The 17,851-nt window shown below is 52.6% G+C and overlaps 1 protein-coding gene across 2 annotated transcripts in view; it reads left to right on the plus strand.

The window, feature by feature from the left end:
• Positions 1-11,647: 11,647 nt before the first annotated feature.
• GRTP1 (growth hormone regulated TBC protein 1) overlaps positions 11,648-17,851 on the plus strand; it is a 28,233-nt gene continuing 22,029 nt past the window's right edge. Inside the window, exons 1-2 of one of the 2 annotated variants that reach the window (XM_053563037.1) lie at positions 11,648-11,780; positions 12,062-12,213. In XM_053563037.1, the coding sequence (XP_053419012.1) occupies positions 11,734-11,780; positions 12,062-12,213 (199 nt within the window). In that variant the 5' untranslated portion in view covers positions 11,648-11,733. Of the gene's footprint in view, positions 11,808-12,061; positions 12,214-17,851 lie in introns of both variants that reach the window. The other variant, XM_053563036.1, reaches the window with a different exon arrangement.

Raw genomic sequence — 17,851 nt, forward strand, 5'->3', positions numbered from 1 at the left:
TTTATCTGCTAAATCTGGCAGCCTGTTCCAGGCGTAAGCAGGTTTCTCTGGATATGCCACTTTCATCTCATTGAAGCTGTCCTCACAGGGTCAAGGAGCACCCCATACTAGGTTCTGGACAGAAACACGAGACAATTCAGCATTAGTCAGGCTGTACTTTGGTCCACTTCCTGTGACCAGCCGTCAGGCAGAGTGCATGTAGGTTCCTGCCGACAGCTCTGCCAATAGACACAGAGCTCTGGTTTAAGAATTGCTGAAGATGTTTTTCTGATTCGAAGCCAACAGGAACCCCACACTCTGCCAGTCACGCCTGCTACTCGCCCAAACCCCCAAAAACCCTCAGTCCCAAACTCCGAGGTCATCTCCTGGTTCAACAGCCCAATGGTTAAATCTTGTCCTCTGGTGTGGCTCTGTCTTGGCACATCGAATCTTTACATTTCTGCTCTTTGGTTCCAAAGTTGAGAATGCCATTATTATTTTATTTATTTATTTATTTATTTTTATGAGACAGAGTCCCACTATGTCACCCTCAGTAGAATGCCGTGGTGTCATAGCTCACAGCAACCTCACACTCCTGGGCTTAAGCGATTCTCTTGCCTCAGCCTCCCGAGTAGCTGGGGCTGCAGGTGCCTGCCACGACACCCAGCTATTTTTTTGTTGCAGTTTGGCTGGGCTGGGGTTTGAACCCCCCATTCTAGGTATATGGGGCCGACGCCCTACTCACTGAGCCACAGGCACCGCCCATGCCTGGCTATGTTTTTTTACAGACAAGGTCTCACTCTGGCTCAGGCTGGTCTCCAACCTGTGAGCTCAAGCAGTCCACTTGCTTCGGCCTCCCAGGTGCTAGGATTACAAGCGTGAGCCACCTCACCGGGCCCAAACGCCATTATTTTTCAACAATAAATGAGCCTTCCAGTTGCAATTTCCTTGTTTTATGGGGCAGACGAAGTATTCAAAGAGAGCAAGCAGAGAACTAAGGCATCACAGAACTGGCCTGTTCTGACCCACAGCTGGTTGCTGCCGCCACTCAGTCAGGCATCCAGAGACCCCTCCTTACCAAGACTCCGTCCTCCCTACTGACTCCTGCCCTCACACTGGTGTCAGAGAGCCAGCTACAGAGTGTTGAAGACAGTTTTAGAAAGGATAAAACAGACCCCATCAGGCCCCGTCAGATCCCACAAGGCCCTGTCAGGTCCTATCAGAGCCCACCCTGTTAGGCCCCATCAGGTCCCATAAGGTCCCATCAGGCCCCATCAGATCCCATCAGGCCTCCTGAGGCCTTATCAGATCCCATCAGTCCCCACCAGATGCCATCAAGTCACTAGCTTTACCTCTTTAGCAATGAATTTGCAAGGGTGAGATTAAATCATTCTATCATTGGACCAAAGAGAAAGGAAGGATGGAAGAGGCCAGGAGTGGGGGTGAGATTGTAAGAAGACGCTGTCCAGGGCCCTGGCTCTGTCCCATTTCCAGGGCTGCTGGTACCTGCCACTTCACCTTCTCTCATGACACCAGAGGCTGCCAACTCCAGGCACCCTGTCCGCAGCAATGACAGGTGGCACAGCCTCCCAGGTACTGGGCTCAGCAGCAGATCTGACTAGGGCCCGCGCTGTCTTCTCTGTGACATGCATTTGTAGCCAAGGCCAGTCGGAGACGACCCACAAGTTCAGTTAACAGACAGACTTGGCTGAGCAGGCAGCTTATGCCTGTGATCCTAGCACTCGGGAGGCTGAGGCAGGATTGCTTGAGTTCAGGAGTTCTAGAGCAACCTGAGCAAAAGCAAGACCCATCTATACTAAAAATAGAAAAATTAGCCAGGGGTCATGGTGGGCACCTGTGTCCCAGCTACTAGGGAGGCTGAGGCAGGAGGATCTCTTGAGCCCAGGATTCAGTTTGCTGTGAACTGCGATGATGCCACGGAACTCTACCCAGGGCAGCAGAGTGAGACTCTGTTTCAAAAAGTAAAAATTAAAAAAATAAAATAAAATAAAAAGAGTGTCTTCTTTAAGAAATGAGTTATGGGTCTTCCATCTCCTACCCTTTCCACCTCAGAGATGAAACAAGGCAGGGAGTCTGGAGAGGGGTGAGCAGTCTTCCAGGTGTGTAATGAAGTTTCTCCTCCAAGAGTTCTTGGAAGAGAAGGTGGACTCTGTGTGGGAAGCGGTGTCTTTTGGGGTGGCTAGTGTGAGGTCTTGTCCCCTGGTGTGACATTCCCAAATGATCCTGCAGCCCACTCCCTGGCCAGCGGAGGGAGCCCCAGCCCAGAGCCCACCGGCCCTCAAGGATGCACCCTCAGCAGGTGGCCAGTGCCTTTGCAGGAATTTCTTTCCCACCACTGTTTCCACTCCAAAATCTCGCTTACTGTCCTTACACGACACCATCTTTGTTGTCCCTGTAAGGCAATTTCATCACTAAACACACACTGTATTTCTTTCTTTTTTTTTTTTTAAGATTTTTTTTTTTTGCAGTTTTTTCAGCCAGGGCTGGGTTTGAACCCGCCACCTCTGGTATATGGGGCCAGTGCCCTACTCCTTTGAGCCACAGGCGCTGCCCTACACACGCTGTATTTCTTTTCTTTTTTTTGGAGATAGAGTCTCACTATGTTGCCCTGGGAGGAGTGCTGTGGCATCACAGCTCACAGCAACCTCAAGGTCCTGGGCTTAGGCGATTCCCTTGCCTCAGCCTCCCAAGTAGCTGGGACTACAGGTGCCCACCACAACGCCCAGCTATTTTTTGGTTGCAGTAGTCATTGTTGTTTGGCAGGCCTGGGCTGGATTCAAATGCCAGCTCTGGTGTATGTGGCTGGTGCCCTAGCCACTGAGCTACAAGGCCCTGAGCCTCCTTTTTTTTTTTAGAGACAGAGTCTCACTTTGTCATCCTTGGTAGAGTGCCATGGCATCACAGCTCACAGCAACCTCAAACTCTTGGGCTTAAGCTATTTTCTTGCCTCAGCCTCCCTAGTAGCTGGGACTACAGGCGCCCACCACAATGCCTGGCTATTTGTTGTTGTTGTTGCACTTGTCATTGTTGTTTAGCTGGCCCAGACCAGGTTCAAACCCACCAACCCCGTGTACGTGGCTGGTGCCCAACCCACTGAGCTGCAAGCACCACCCACATGCTGTATTTCTGACTAGCAGAGACGTCTTCCCCCTTGTTTTCTGTACTCTCAATCCCTGTGTATAAAGACCAACTCTGGGCTCAGCGCCTGTGGCTCAAGCAGCTAAGGCGCCAGCCACGTACACCTGAGCTGGCAGGTTTGAATCCAGCCCGGCCCGCCAAACAACAATGACGGCTGCAACCAAAAAATAGTCAGGCGTTGTGGCGGGCGCCTATAGTCCCAGCTGCTTGGGAGGCGGAGGCAGGAGTTGGAGGTTGAGCCCAGGAGTTGGAGGTTGCTGTGAGCTGTGACGCCATGGTACTCTACCCAGGGTGACAGCTTGAGGCTGTCTCAAAAATAAAAAAATAAAAAAAAAAGACCAGCTCTGCATTATAACGTGCGGCAGATATAAAACTGCTGACAGACACAGGAAAAGATGGCCAGCATCACCGGCCAGCAGGGACATGCCAGTCAGCCACAACACGCTCTCCCCACACCCCAAAGGACAACCACAATGAAACAAGACAAAACAGAAAACAGTAAGTGTTGGTTGGAATGTAAAATGGTGTGGTTGTTGTGGAAAACAGTATGGTGGTTACTTAAAAACTCAAAAATCAAGTCACCATACGAGCCACTCACTAATTCCACACCTGATATATACATGTCTCTAAAAAAATTAAAATCAGGATCTCAAAGAAATCCTCATACACCATGTCCACAGCGGTGTTATTCACAGTCTCTGAAATGTGGAGGCAGCCCAGGGCCCATGTGTCTGTGGAGGGATGGATGGAGGCAGCACAGCCTTGAGACAGAACGTTACTTACCCTTAAAAAGAAAGGAGGTCCTGAGGTCCTCTGCCCAGAGAGCATTGAGGACACTGCTCATGAAATACACCGTCACACCATGAAGCACAGGCACTGTGTGATCCCACTTTGTGAGGCCTGGGACCGTCAGACCCACAGACAGAACGGAGTCGTGGGTGCCTGGCATGCGGGGGCAGTCAACATCTGGTGGGGACAGGTTTCAAGTGAGATGATGAAAAGATGTGCAGATGGAGGGTGAGTGGACCTAATGCCCTTTAGCCCCATTTACACGTGTGGAGATGGTGCCTTTTCTTTCTTTTTTTTTTTTTTTTATTGTCAGGGATTCATTGAGGGTACAATAAGCCAGGTTACACTGATTGCATTTGTTAGTTAAAGTCCCTCTTGCAATCATATCTTGCCCCCCGAAGGTGTGGCACACACCAAGGCCCCACCCCTCTCCCTCCTTCCCTCTCTCTGCTTTTCCTTCCCCTGCCATGACCTTAATTGTGATTAATTGTCCTCATATCAAAATTGAGTACATAGGATTCATGCTTCTCCATTCTTGTGATGCTTTACTAAGAATAATGTCTTCCACTTCCATCCAGGTTAATACGAAGGATGTAAAGTCTCTATTTTTTTTAATAGCTGAATAGTATTCCATGGTATACATATACCACAGCTTGTTAATCCATTCCTGGGTTGGTGGGCATTTAGGCTGTTTCCACATTTTGGTGATTGTAAATTAAGCTGCAATAAACAGTCTAGTACAAGTGTCTTTATGATAAAAGGATTTTTTTTCCTTTTGGGTAGATGCCCAGTAATGGGAGAGATGGCTTCCTTTCTTCTGTGCGTGATATAGTTGGCCACAATAAAAAAACTGGAAAAACGTAGCAGGTAGACAGGGCCATGGCACACCCTGGCCGTCCTCAGTGCGGCCGCTCCTTCCCAGCACAGTGGGCTCCTGCCCAACTCAGCCGGCTCTGCCCCAGCACAGCAGCTGCCCAGGGCACAAGGGAAGCTGCAGGTGGCTGCAGACAGTGAGCAGGGCCAGCATTCTGAACAGACAACTTCCAGAGCCTGCCTCTGACCAGCCCACCTCCTGCTGGCCACAACAGCCTCACTGGACTCAGGCAACAGGTGCAAAGACAGTGACTACAGGCCCAGCTGACAACTGTTACCTCTCCAAACTCACCTGAACACCAGAAGGTGAGCACATTTGGAGACAAAGCCTTTAAAGGGGTCATTAAGGTGAAATGAGGCCTTGTGGGTAAGCTCTGGTCCAGCACCTCTGAGGTCCTGATGAGAGATTAGGACGCTATCACACAGAGGGACAGCCATGTGAGGACACAGGGTGGAGCTGATGAATGCAAGCCAGGAGAGAGGCCCCCCAGACAAACGCCTGCTGTTGAAGCCACCCTGGCCACCAGTAGGACACTGCAAGGTACGTCTCTGCCCCAGAGGAAGGAGAAGGTCGGGAAAACCAGCAGCACTTCCAGGGCAGCTGCCTGCCTCCCAGTGCAGCCTATGTGGCCTCCGGGGTTCCGCCCACCCTTCCCAAGGGTCCTCTGTCCAAGTGGAGCAGGTGGAGACCAAGCAGCCACCTCCCCGGGAGCTCCTCTCCCTCAGACCCGTGACATTAGTGCAGAACATCATTGTGGTTGTCATACATACAGACCATGTTGCAGCCCTTTTCCTTAAAACATTCATTTTACCTTATAAAAATAACACTTGCTCATTGGTGATACTCTGAATCTTTCCTCCTCAACCCAATCATAGTCTTCCTGCAATGCCCAGGCCCAGTGGAAACCAACACCCACAAAGCTGCGTGGGGAGAACGGAGGAGACAAAACCAACCAGCCAGCCCCCCAGAGGGAAGCTCACCATAGCTGCCACCTGGACCTTGCACAGGCCCATCTCCCCAAACCTGTTTTTCTTCCTCAAAGGTCTCCTGGGATAGAGGAGTGAGGGCCAGAAGGGCCAAGCCCTGAGCAGGAGGGTGCTGAGGAGGGGTCGGCCCTCACTCTCAGCCATGGCACAGCTATGCCCCGGCCTCCTAAGGTACCCCGCCCAGTCAGTCACCCCGGTTCTGACAGTCCCAGCAGAGTCACCCCTGGGCGTCCTTGCCCCTCACTCATGGGGCAAAGAAAGGGAGGGCCCCAGAACCCCAGCATGCTCTTCACTACAATTGGGATTGGGAGATGAGGACATTTTTAGGGTCACTGGACACCTTGTAGTCTCCCACAGGGACCATTTCTGTATCAACCTCTTAATCCCTGAAGTGTCTGCATGTGTCTTGGGTCCCACTGCCCCCTGATGAGAGGCTGAGGAAGGAGAGCCACTCCTTTCATGAGCCCTGAGCTGCCCACAGAAAGCCTCATAGCCTGGGAGGGCCTATCCCCGGCCCAGACGGGGAAACTGGGCTACACTGCAGGCCTTGTGGGGCTGTCCCTGCTGCTTAGAACAATTTTTTTTGTTTTTTTTTTTTTTTGTAGAGACAGAGTCTCACTTTATCGCCCTCAGTAGAGTGCCATGGTGTCACACAGCTCACAGCAACTTCCAACTCCTGGGCTCAGGCAATTCTCTTGCCAGCCTCCAGAGTGGCTGGGACTACAGGTGCCCACCACAACGCCTGGCTATTTTTTTGTTGCAATTTGTCCGGGGCCAGGTTTGAACCTGCCACCCTTGGTATATGAGGCCAGCGCCCTACCCTCTTAGCCATAGGCGCCTCCCTTTTGGGATTTTTTGGAGACAAAGTCCCACTTTGTCACCCTCAGTAGAGTGCTGTCACATCACAGCTCACAGCAACCTCGAATTCTTGCTTAGGCTTAAGCGATTCTCTTGCCTCAGCCTCCTGAGGAGCTGGCACTACAGGTGCCTGCCACAACGCCCGGCTATTTTTTCTTTTTTTTAAGGAGACAGGGTCTCGCTCTTGCTCAGGCTGGTCTCGAACATGTCATCTCAAGCAATCTACCTGCCTCAGCCTCCCAAGTGCTGGGATTACAAGTGTGAGCTACCTTACCCAGCCTGCTTAGAACAAATTGTAACAGAAATCTTCAGACATGCACAAAAACCACTTCACACACCCTCCTCCTCCTTCAATGATTGTCATCATGGTGATTTTTTTCCATCTGCCTTCTCCTCTTCATTTCTTTTTGCTTCTTCTTTTTTTTTTTTAGAAACAGAGTCTCACTTTATTGCCCACGGTAGAGTGCTGTGACGTCACAGGACTCACAGCAACCTCCAGCTCTTGGGCTTAGGCGATTCTCTTGACTCAGCCTCCCGAGTAGCTGCAACTACAGGTGCCCGCCGCAACACCCGGCTATTTTTTTGTTGCAGTTTGGCTGGGGCCGGGTTTGAACCTGCCACCCTTAGTATATGGGGCTGGTGACTGAGCCACAAGCACTGCCCCATCCTTTTCATTTCTTTGCTGAGTATTTTAAAGCCCATCCCAGACTTCATATCATTTTACCCATAAATACACTTCTCTTTTGTCAAATTAAAAACAAAGCAGGTTGCAGTGTCACATGACTATAACCCCAGCTCTGGGGGAGGGTCCCTTGAGCCTGGGAGTTTGAGACCAGCTGGGTGACATACTGAGAGCTCATCTTTAAAAGAAAACAAAGCAGCCAGGAGAGGTGGTTCATGTCTGTAATCCTAGCACTCTGGGAGGCTGAGGCAGGTAGAACACTTGAGCTCATGTACCAGGCCAGCCTGAGCAAGAGCGAGACCCCAATCTCTAAAAAAAGAAATAGCCAGGCGTTGTGACAGGCACCTCTAATCCCAGCTACATGGAAGGCTGAGGCAAGAGGATCTCTTGGGCCCAAGAGTTTGAAGTTGTTGTGAGCTATGGCGCCAGGGCATTCTACTGGGGGTAAGAAAGTGAGACTTGGTCTCAAAAAAAATTTTAAAATAAAAAAAAACAAAGCAAATCTGCCAAACTCAGAAGCAGAGGGGGGAAGAGTGGTTGCTGGGGGCAGTAAATATGTAAATGAATAAACAAATGTTTTAAAGAGAGTTTTTAAAAATCTGGACCTAGGGCGGCACCTGTGGCTCAGTGAGTAGGGTGCTGGCCCCATATACAGAGGATGGCAGGTTCAAACCTGGTCCCAGCCAAACTGCAACAACAAAAAATACAGCCAGGTGTTGTGGTGGGCGCCTGTAGTCCCACATGCTCTGGAGGCTGAGGCAAGAGAATCACCTAAGCCCAGGAGTTGGAGGTTGCTGTGAGCTGTGTGACACCACGGCACTCTACTGAGGGCGATAAAGTGAGACTCTGTCTCTACCAAAAAAAAAAAAAAAATCTGGACCTAGCATTGTACTAGCAAGTCTATCAGGTTTGCAGAGTTGGCAAAAGAGATTTTCTCAGCTGGGTGTGGTGGTCCCTGCACTGTGGGAGGTCAAGGTGGGAGCATCACTTGAGACCAGCCTGAGCAAGGGCAAGACCCCATCTCTACTAAAAATAGAAAAATTAGCTGATGTCCTGGCAGGTGCCTCCAGCTACTGGGAGGCTGAGGCAGGAGGATTGCTTGAGCTCAGGTGTTTATTTGAAGCCATAGAGAGCCATGATGATACCACTGCACTCCAGCCAGGGCAACAGAGTGAGACTCTGCCTGAAAATAAAAAAAAATAAAAAAAATAAAAAAGAGGGCGGCACCTGTGGCTCAAAGGAGTAGGGTGCCAGCCCCATATGCCAGAGGTGGCGGGTTCAAACTCAGCCTCAGCCAGAAACAGCAAAAAAATAATAATAATAATTAAAAAATAAATAAATAAAAGAGAGGTTTTCTTGCCTAGATTGGTCCTGGCAAGTCTGGAAGAGGAGGGATGGGCTGCAGGCACTGGGCCTGCTCTGGAGGGACCCTGCCCAGGCTGAGGGGCCAAGAGCTAGGGCCTGGCACAGGCAAGGTGGCCTCAGAAACCTTGGCTTCACTCACATATTTCAATTACTCCGTGACACAAAAGACGGGCTGGGGTGAGGGGGGGTCTGTGTCTGGCCTCCCACAGGTAAACAAGGGACATGTTCATCTGAGTCACATGCGGGACTGGGCTTTTTGCCATAAGCCACTGTCCTGAATACAAAAGGAGAGATACCTTTCTCCAGGATCACAGAATAGCAGTATGTTCAACAGTGCCATTTCCATTAAAAATAGTAGTTATTTCATGCTGTCATGTATCCATCCACAAACACAATGCCACTAGCACCACACTCTCCCTGCCTCCAGCCCTGGCCACGCAGCCTCTGGACAGTGGCAGGGCCCCCGGCAGCTGGTCAGAAATGCAGCCAAGGCTGCCCCAGGCCACAGCAGGTACATCAGCTGGCCTACTGCACTCTGCAGCATCTCAGGGCCTGAGCAGCAGCTCCACTAGTCCTGCCCTCCTCCCTGCCTGAGGCTTCTGGAATGGTGCCCTGGGGATGCCCCTCCATGGTGTACCACCTGCAGTGGGTTCCTGTCAGCTCTTCACAGGTCCTCATGCCACTGATGGACTCCCAGATACCCCCTCCTCTCGAGGGTCAGCACTCCAGAACTCAGGTATGCTGGAAGCACTTCTGACTTCCACAGGGTAACAGCTTTTACCAAAAAGCAATGAGATGCTGAATTCCTGAAGAAAGAAGGCCCATCCATTGGGTGGTGACCCCACCAAGACCCCGATGTGGCCCATGGGCTGGCCCCTCAGAGTGAAGGCACCTCCTCCTTGGGTGCTGGGCACAGGTTGGCCTAGAGCTTTAACACTGTAAAGCTATGAAAGGCTGCAGCTAGGTGGCCCAGGAAGCAGATTCGCTGGCCAGGTAGAAGTCTGGCTGCCTTGCAGAAAGGGATCAGCTGTGAAGGTTCTCACTTGGCACTGGGGAGGTATGGGGCACCTCTGGGACAGTGTGGTCCTGCTGTTTCCTGGGCTGGGAGGTGGGGCCTGGAGAGTTAGTCCCTGCATCTCTCCTTCCCTCTGTTCCTGGAAAGTGGACGGTCTTACCTGACTAGCTCCGTGTGAACGGTGCCCGAGTGCATGGCCCCTCATCTTGGGGGCAGTGGTAAGGAAGTGGGGCTGGAATCCCGTGTCCATCTAGAGGGCAGGGATGGAGGAGAGGCCCTGAGGTCGTGGGCCTGGCAGCCCAGAAGCCAGGGTGGTTTGGGGGCACAAGATACTGCATGGAGAGAAGTGGGGCGCAGGACAGTGGGATGTGGTGCAGGAAGTGGGGCCCGGTCAGTTCTAGAGAGGGTTCTGGGATCCTCTTCTCAGGATTGAAGAGAAGGGAGGCCCTGGGGGTACGGACACCAGTTAGCTCTGGGTATAGACTTGTATCCTGCAGCAAGGCCTAAAGGTTTGAGTCAGGAAATCAGAGCCCAGGCAGGGGCTGCCTGGTCTTGGAAGGGACTCTGTCTTTCAGAAGCAAAATGTGGAGGAACTGAGCTGAAGGCTTGAGTAGCTTCTCTCAGAACCAGCAAACAAGGACCATCTGAGTTGCAGCAGGGGTTCTGCTCAGCCCAGTGCTGGCTTCCTACAGCCCTTCTGGGCGCAGAGCCAGGCCAGGCCAGGGGTAGGGTGCTCCCTGGCTGTGAATTAGGCCCAGGATCCCTGTTTAGCGCTTAGATGGGACAACCCAGGAGTGTTCCCAGGTTAGTTCCTAGAAACCCGAGCCTCGGGGACAGTATGATTCCCAACATGGGGAGCCGTGGGTCCCGCCCTGGAAGACATGTTTTCCTCCTCCCCTGGCCACAGCACCAGTCACTCGCGTTTGTGGAGACAGGTCTTCCTGATGACCCATCTCTATGCACCTGCTTTTGGGGGCGGAGGGCTGAGGTCACCTCTTTTCTGCGCCTCATGGCCAAAGCAAAATTCAAACACCGACTCAAGGCAAATTTTTCACAATCTCCCAGATAGGGTGGAAGTGGAGTTGGAAGCTGTGATGGGGCCACACGAGAAACTTAACACCGGGGCTGCCCTGGAGACAGGTGGCGGGCCAGGGCGGGCGTTCCCCGGTAGGGAGGCAGAGGCTGGGCCGGAAGCTGCCAGGTCCAGCACCAAGGCCGGGAAGAGGCCGCGACGCCCAGACGTTAATCCTGGGCGCGCTTAATCTCGCGTCCATCTGCCGGGCCTCGCGGCCGTCCCACTCGAACCGGGCGCTGGCCGAGGGCGCTGCTCCGTTTTCCCAAGGCGGGGCTCGCGGCAATTGGGGCCACGCCCTTGGCCCCTGGCCTGGGTGGGCAGGAACAGGGCGGGCTTCCCAGGTGGGAGCTGGGACCTGGGGCATCTAGGATATTTGCGGTTTCAGCCTTGAAACGTAACGGAGCAAATAAGACTTGTCTTTTTCCGCATAAAGAAATAAAAATAGGAGTCAAACGTCCGAAGTCTGGTCTGCTTGGCACTGCGGTGTGAAGGAATCTCGCAAGAATCCACACGGGGTCAATCTCTCCAATCTTCTATCCGGGCTGCGGAGGGCTGCAGTGAGCGCCCCCGGTGCAGTACCCGCCCCATATCCCCCTCCTAGCATCCCCCAACCCGTCCCCTCCCCATCCCACCCACATCCCACTCCCATCCCACGCCCATTCCACCCACCTCGGCCGGCGGAGGGAGATGGCTCAGCCAGGACGCACTGTCTCCTGGGGCAGGAGCATGTCCAGCCGCACGCCTGACGCCCCTCCGCCCCCCAGTCGCTCTTCCCCGCTTCCCTCCACCCCTCCGGGTCAGCCCTGTCCCCACCGTCCGCCCCGCCCCTCGCCCTTGGTCCCCGCCCCAGTCCCTGCGCCGCCCCTCCCCCGCCGGAAGGACTGGAGCGCCCGGGAGCCGGGAGACCAACTGGGACCCGCTCTCCGGGGCTCAGTGCGCACCTCCCGCGGCATGGAACCCCCCGAGCGCGGGCAGGAGGCTCGGGTCCGGGTCCCCAGGTGGGCGGTGGGAGCCCAGGTCCCGGGGTGAGCAGCTCGAGGTGCGGGGCGCGGAGTGCGGGGCGCAGGGTCCTGGGCGCGGAGTCCAGGTCCCGAATGGTTGGCGCAGGGTCCGGGGTGCGGGTCCTAGAGTGGGCAGAGAGTGGGCCGAGGGTCCCCGCGCAAGCTCGCGTTGTCCCCGCGCTCCGAGCGCACCCCGACTTCCTGACTCCTTCGGGCGCAGGTGCGTGCGTGGAAACTTTATTCTCGGAACACAGGGATTTTGTGCGTCTGTGTCGCAGGGTTGATCCGTACGGATTTGAAAGGCCTGAAGACTTTGATTATGTAGCCTACGAAGAGTTTTTTTCCGCCTATCTGGTGATACTCACGAGAAGAGCGATAAAATGGTCCAAACTTCTGAAGGGAAGCGAGCGCGTCCAGAAGAGCATGACGGGTGAGTTCCAGAGTGCGGGCTGCAGACGACTCCCCGCCCCACCTGGGGCCAGCCCGCCGCCCTTGGCCCCCTCGCGCTGGTCATCCTGCGCCCCCGGCCACCGCGCCCACAACTCCCGCCCCTGCGCTCTCAGTCACCGTGCGTTCGCCCAAGTCCAAGGTCCAGCCCAGGCGCCTCGGTAGCACGTGTCTGCGGCAGGCCGAGAGGAGGCTTCCAGCTTTGGGTATAGTTAGGACAGGGCCTTCTTTCCCCTCTGAGACAGGCCTGCCGGTCAGATGAGCGTGAGAACCTTTCTTTTCACACAAGCAACCATGTCTGGGGGCTGAGAAGAGCGATTTCTTATTCCTTAACTTCAGGTGGGCAGAAGAAATGTGTCCTGAAGGGTCCTTAGGAGAGGGATGTACAGGACCCAGCTTGATCTGCTCCCCCCACTGCAGGTGTCCTGTCCAGAGCACCAGGCCACAGGCAGCCACCTCTGGCCTCAGAACTGATGAGGCTCCCAAGGCCAAGGGCGGGGAGTCTTCCCTGTCTTGAAAGGCCCCTGACCTGCCACCACCCATCCCCTGCCCTCCAGGCCTGAGCCACACAGGTCTGTCTACTGGAAGCAAATACCCCTCCCGGCCTGCTGTGTGTTGTGGGTGAAGGACTGAAATTTCAGGAGTGAATGCCCAAGAAGTTCACCACCTGCCAGGCCAGAGAGTGTGCAGTGCAGTTAGGGGGCTTCCCCCCAAGTGGGGGCACACTGGGGTCGCGGGGGCTTCCCAGAGGAGGGAACAGTAATGCAGCTAAGCCTCCAGGCCAAGCTGGGTGATCCGGGGATTAGGCACGTGGTGAGGAGGGGTGGGAGATGGAGCCAGGGAACAGGCAGGTGGCTGGAGGGCTGGAGAGGGTGTCAGCCACAGCCAGGCTGAAGAGGCTTCTTCAGCTAGGGGTGCAGGTTCAGCGTTTGGTCTTAAGGAGGGTGCTGACGGGGCACAGGTGCCCGTAGTGCTGGGCAGCTGCCAGGAGCAGCTGGGTGGAGGGTCTGTCTCCGGAACATGCTGCCTGACCGTGTGGATCAGAGGGAGAAGGTCAGAGCCCACCCTCCTTAAGGCTGTACGTGAGGGAGGAGCTTGAAGGCTCCACTGGGTAAATGGGTGGACCTAACACTCGGTAAAACCATGGGGCAGAAGCACCTCTAGGATTGGAGGGTTTTACTTCCAGAGCCCTGAGGTGGGCATCCTTTGCGTGTCCTGTGAGTGTGCTGGACACTCACGTGCTGCTGTCCTGTGCCACCTGTGTGTGTCCACAGGTCCCAGCGCATCCTGTCTCACCACTGTAGCAGAGCAGCAACCTTTATTTCTTCCTTTTGAATTATTCTTGTGTTTTTTGGCCAGGGCTGGGTTTGAACCCACCACCTCCGGCATATGAGGCCAGTGCCCTACCCCTTTGAGCCACAGGCACGGCCCCCCTTTTGAATTATTCTTAAAAGTCAACGGATCTTTTAATTTTGAAAGTTACATATATAATGTATATAAAATACATACTTAAAGGGCGGTGCCTGTGGCTCAAGGAGTAGGGTGCTGGCCCCATATACTAGAGGTGGTGGGTTCAAACCCGGCCCCAGCCAAAAAAACAGCAAAAACAAAAAATACTTAAAAAAGAGCTTGTGCACATGGCAAACATTTTAATCCTACTAAAGGATACGAAGTGAGATGGAGTTTCTCTCCCAGCCCAGGCCCCCATGGCTGGGAACTGTCCTGTGTATTCCCAGGGACAGAGGTGCACATGTGTGGGTGCTGCAGACGAAGGCCCTTTGTATTGTGACCCTGACTAGAGGGTCGCTCTGCCATAGAGATCAGCTAGAGAATCATGGGAACACTGGTCTGTGCATAAACCTTTGTTTTTATAGAAAACACGGATATATACCCATTCTCTCCCGTCTGTGATTTTGTCACTTGCGTGCTCTTTGAACAGTGTGGGTGTCGTCTCTGTTTTGGGGAAGCAGGAGGCATTTTGAAAGCAATCTGAATGCCAAATTCTAGATTTTTAGTCTTTCCGCCAGTCCTTTGCAACTTCTTGAACCGGATTTGATACTTTTATTTTTCTTTTTTTCCCCAGCCTTTGTCTCTTCAAATCTTCCTAAAAAGTCAACATGGTTTTTAGTGAAGTAACGACTTTCTTTTTTGCTTTAATATTTCTTTGGTTTGTGTAGTGTTAATTGGGCTGTGTAATTATGGTGACAGGTATAACCAGCATGAGCAGGTCTGGGAGCAAACACAGCTCCCCAGTTCCCAGTGAACCTTCAGCTGTGGGATGGGAGTGAGGTTGGGTAGGCGTGAGCACCAGCAGCCTGTCGAGTGTGCCTGAATCTCGCTTGCCGGATGTTAGGCACCAGGTGATCCCACAGGAGGTGTGAGGGACTCGGCGGTCCAGTGTGCCCTGCTGGCCAGGACCTGGGTCTGGGTGTGACTTGGTGAGAGCCTATCTGCTGGCAGAGCCCTGTGAGAGTGCACAGGTTCCTTGGAGGTGAGAGCTCAGTGTTCTGCCTGATGCTGCAGGCTGGCTGTGGCACAAGCAGGTTGGGGACATCTTCAAGGAAGAGACTGTGGTGTGGGGCAGTGAAGGAGCTGGGTTTGGGAACCACCCTTGGACCTCCACAGCATACCCTGGAAACCTCCATGTTGATCCTCTTCTTTGACCTTATTTTGCTTTTGTGAGTCAGATTTTTTTTTCTTTTCCTGGTGGATTTTTATCTGTACTTCCTATCTTAAGGTCTCCAGTAACAATTATCTGTACATCTTGGCATTCAGCATGTGTTATAATGATAGCTGTATTGTCTTCTGTTTGATCATGCTATTCCTGAATACAATAAACATTTTCTTTTTCTTTTCTGTAGTAGAAGCCTTTACAGTGCTTCTCAACCTTCCTAATGCCACGGCCCTTTAATAAAATTCCTGGGCTGGGCGGCGCCTGTGGCTCAGTGAGTAGGGCGCTGGCCCCATATGCCGAGGGTGGCGGGTTCAAACCCAGCCCCGGCCAAACTGCAACCAAAAAATAGCCGGGTGCTGTGGCGGGCGCCTGTAGTCCCAGCTACTCGGGAGGCTGAGGCAAGAGAATCGCTTAAGCCCAAGAGCTGGAGGTTGCTGTGAGCTGTGTGATGCCACGGCACTCTACCGAGGGCCATAAAGTGAGACTCTGTCTCTACAAAAAAAAAAAAAATAAATAAAATTCCTGGGCTGAGAACCGCTGCTTTAAGAAGACAGCTCACTGTTTCTCCCTCAGCCTAGAAAGACCAAATTCAACAAACTTCATCCTCCTGTTCCTGTTCATGCCCCATCTTGGTATGAAGAGCTTCAGCAGGGAATTGCAAGAACACATTTTCAAAGACCAAAACCAAAACCTGGGGATTTGCCTAACTTTGGGGCAGACAGATGGAAGTTAATGCTCTGCAATGTAGCTGCTTTTTTTTTCTTAATTTTAAATAGATTTAGGGAGTACTAGTGGGTTTTCCTCACATGGCTGAATTGCACCGAGAAGTCTAGGCCTTTAATGTGCTCATCACCTGCACCCAGCAGGTGATTTTTTCTTTTTAGAGACAGAGTCTCACTTTATCACTCTAGGTAGGGTGCCCTGGCATCACAGCTCACAGCAACCTCAACTCTTGGGCTTTAAGCGATTCTCTTGACTCAGCCTCCCAAGTAGCTGTGACTGTACAGGCACCTGCCACAACACCCAGCTATTTTTTGTTGCAGTTTGGCTGGGCCCTCGGTATATGGGGCCAGCGCCCTACCCACTGATCCACAGGTACCATCCACCAATGTTTTTTTTTCTTTTTTTGAGACAATCTCACTATGTCGTCCTCAATAGAGTGCTGTGACATCACAACTCACAGCAACCTCAAACTCTTGGGCTTAAGTGATTCTCTTGCCTTATCCTCCCAAGTAGCTGGGACTACAGGTGCCCACCACAACACCCAGCTATTTTTTTATTGTTGTTGCCATTGTCATTGTTTTAGCTAGCCCAGGCTGGGCTTGAACCCGCCAGCCTCAGTGTATGTGGCCAACACCCAACCCACTGAGCTACGGGTACCACCCCAATAGGTGATTTTTTATCTGAGTCTCAGTGTCCACTAGGTGACTCTGTCTGACATACCAATAGCTCAGCTCCCACTGGTGAGTACAGGCAGAATTCGGATCTTTGTTGTTGGGTTACTTTACTTAGAACAGGATGTGGCTTCTTTTTAGTGTTCCCCACTGTCTCCACGTTGTATCTTATGGGCCTCCAGTCTTAGCAGTGTGCTGTGGGTCAGGGTGCCAGTCTGTGAGCACAAGTCAGCCATTTTCATTCTCCCGTAAAGAAACAGTGAAATTCAGGTGACAAACTTATCATGAAGCAGCAGAAGTCTTCGCTCTGCAAACCTGCTGCCGTGGTGAGCGCTGGGGTCCCTTGTGTATTGGCAGCTCCTTCTGTGCCGCAGGGGAAGTTGTGCCGAGGATCTGACGTGGTACCCTCTGAGGGTCATGAGACCTCCAGCCAAACTTTGATGAAAATCACACTAACCTGGAGGGAAATTCAGGCTGAATTGTAGTCCTGGCAGAGCTTTAAAGCAAAGCCCGTGCTTGTTGTGCCTGTCCAAGTGTGAGTAGACTGGGTGTACCAAGCTTCTCTTGCCAGGGACCAGAGCTCTGAAGAGCAGAAAGGCGCTGGGTAGGTGTCTGTCCTCTGGGTCCTCCCTCGGTACCTGGCGTCTTTCATCACGTACTTGGCACTTCCTGCCTCACAGTGCCCGACAAGGAGTGGGGCCCTGCAGACAGCGGGCCTTGCCCTCACAGAGTCTGCATTTGAGAAGCTTACGTCCAGATGGTCCTTCACTGTAGCTCACCTTGGAATTGAGTTAGTATGGTTTTGCTCAATAGTGCTTTTCTTTCTTTTTTTCCCCCTGAGACAGAGTCATGCTCTATTGCCCAGGCTGGAGGGCAGTGGTGTCATCATAGCTCACTGCAGTCTCAGTCCTGGACTCAAGCCATCCTCCTATCTTGGCGTCCCAGAATGTGGCAGGGACCACAGGTGTGAGCCACCCTGCCGAGCTTCTGTAGTAATTTTTGTGGCTGCTGTCTATAAAGTTATTGTAATTTTTTATCTGTTAAATACAACTGGTGCTTCACATATTTTTCTTTTATGCAGCTTATAGAATGTCACTAATTCCAAAAGCATCGTTTCTTTTAAAATAATGGTTTTTTTTTTTTTTTTTTTTTTTTTTGTAGAGACAGAGTCTCACTTTATGACCCTCGGTAGAGTGCTGTGGCTTCACACAGCTCACAGCAACCTCCAACTCCTGGGCGTAAGCGATTCTCTTGCCTCAGCCTCCCGAGCAGCTGGGACCACAGGCGCCCACCACAATGCCCGGCTATTTTTTGGTTGCAGTTCAACCGGGGCCGGGTTTGAACCCGCCACCCTCGGTATATGGGGCCGGCGCCTTACCGACTGAGCCACAGGCGCCGGCAAAGCTTTAAGTATTTGCTTGAAAGGACAAATACTTTGAAAATTAACTCTTTTGCAGATTGTAGCCATTCAGGGCACAATGTAGCGGCCCTGGGCTTCACAGCCTTTATTTATTTGGGTGTTAGATTCACAAAGTTTCTCTGTCCGCCTGGCA

The sequence above is a fragment of the Nycticebus coucang genome, chromosome 15 (assembly GCF_027406575.1).
Source record: "Nycticebus coucang isolate mNycCou1 chromosome 15, mNycCou1.pri, whole genome shotgun sequence".
Classification (NCBI taxonomy): domain Eukaryota; kingdom Metazoa; phylum Chordata; class Mammalia; order Primates; family Lorisidae; genus Nycticebus; species Nycticebus coucang.